Source organism: Euprymna scolopes, chromosome 29 (assembly GCF_053919585.1).
Source record: "Euprymna scolopes isolate OS-2025 chromosome 29, ASM5391958v1, whole genome shotgun sequence".
In the NCBI taxonomy this organism is placed as follows: domain Eukaryota; kingdom Metazoa; phylum Mollusca; class Cephalopoda; order Sepiida; family Sepiolidae; genus Euprymna; species Euprymna scolopes.
This window is the reverse complement of record NC_136510.1, coordinates 85548552-85550158: the sequence shown is the minus strand read 5'-3', so window position 1 is coordinate 85550158 and position 1607 is coordinate 85548552. Positions and strand designations below refer to the sequence as shown.

At 37.0% G+C, this 1607-nt stretch overlaps 1 protein-coding gene across 1 annotated transcript in view; it reads left to right on the top strand.

Annotated features, from left to right (window-relative positions):
- LOC145252767 (uncharacterized) overlaps window positions 1-885 on the top strand; it is a 55169-nt gene extending 54284 nt beyond the window's left edge. Inside the window, exons 2-3 of the mRNA XM_080112674.1 lie at window positions 61-101; window positions 212-885. Of these exons, the coding sequence (XP_079968800.1) occupies window positions 220-669 (450 nt within the window). The 5' untranslated portion in view covers window positions 61-101; window positions 212-219 and the 3' untranslated portion in view covers window positions 670-885. The remainder of the gene's footprint in view (window positions 1-60; window positions 102-211) is intronic.
- The last annotated feature ends 722 nt before the right edge of the window (window positions 886-1607 follow it).

Here is a 1607-nt window from a genome sequence, read left to right as displayed (position 1 = left end):
GATTTTAGCGACGTCAATCAGTTAACATATTTAATTTTGTTTGTTTGTTTTTATTTTCAGCATGATTGTACAGGATGCTCCAAAATGTTTGATTCCATTTCGTAAGCCAATAATTTTGACAATTTTCATTAGAATGACCTCAAATTTTCACAGCTTGTGTAGAAACATTTCAAGTTTTTGCGTGTAACGTTTGATATTTCTATCTTTTCAGGTTAAAAAATGCCGTTCACTTCAAAAGAAAAAGTATTTTGCGTGTTAGAATATGCTTGGACTCAATCACCAAAGGCAGTGCAGCGTGACTGCTTCACAAATTTTGCAAAGGCACCAACTACAAAACAAATTAGGACTTGCCACCAAAAACTTCAAGAAAAGGGCTGCTTATGCATACCTAAATCGTCAGGACGGCTATCAACATCAGCAGAGACAAGGGAGCAGGTTCGTGAAGCCTTCCTGCGTAGAAGAGCAAGTGTGGAAACCCACATTCCACAAACAACAGTTTGGCGGATTCTGAGGAAACGATTGCGATTTAAACCTTATAAGCTGCAGCTCGTTCATGCCTTAGGGGAAGGTGGTGAGCGAAAACGTAAAGAATCCGACCTTTCTCCGTGTGATTTTTTTCCTCTGGGGTTATGTGAAGGGACTAGTCTTCGTACCTCCTCTTCCAGCTAACATTGAAGAACTAAAACAGATAATTACAGCTGCACTGGAAACTGTCACTGAAGACATGCTACAGCGAGTTTGGTACGAGCTCGAATACCGACTCGACGTGTGCAGTCACAGGCGGCGCTCAAATTGAACATTTATGAAAATCTGTCATAAAACCAACAAATATTTGTACATTTCTTTGTAAATTTGACCAATAAAACTTATGAGCTTCAACATAAAGTGCATTTAGTTTCATTAAGATCCATCAAGTAGTTTCCGAGATATTGGCATTTAGAATTGGATTAACCATTTTGGAACACCCTGTAATATGTAGAGAGCGACGACAATACGTTAATATGTTTAATTTAGTTAGTTTATTAGCACGATTTCCTTCTGTAGAGAGCGACGCTATATTGTATAATTTCTGGAGCGTTCGTTTATTTATTGTAAAAGTGGATTCTGGAATATGCAATATGGGCGGAATTTGAGAAGAGTGAATTTATTATTTTTTAATCGGGAAATGGAAAGATTATATTATGTCTATATATGTAATAAGCAGTTAATGGCGGTGCAAGCAAAATATCGTAGGAAAATATAGAATTTGACCCGGTCTCAACTGGTAGCGGTAGGAGCCCTAAATATTGCGAGAAAAAAACTAGGAACTTCTACCTCTGTAGATGTGGTGATTGTGATATTACATCATCGGACGTAATATAGCATTTTATTATTACGAGTAAATGTGGTAGAAATGGTGGTCGTAAGCGGCTGTCAGGGTAAATGTATTGAATTTGTATGTGGCATCTGTTGTTGCAAACCTACGGTACTTTGGTCTAGAGGGGAATTTCTGCAATCAAAATATTATATATGGAGATTATACATTTTTTTGCGGGTATGCATATTTTATCATTCCTATTTTTCATTCTCGAGCCATTATTGGATAATTATCAAATCTTTTCAGGATG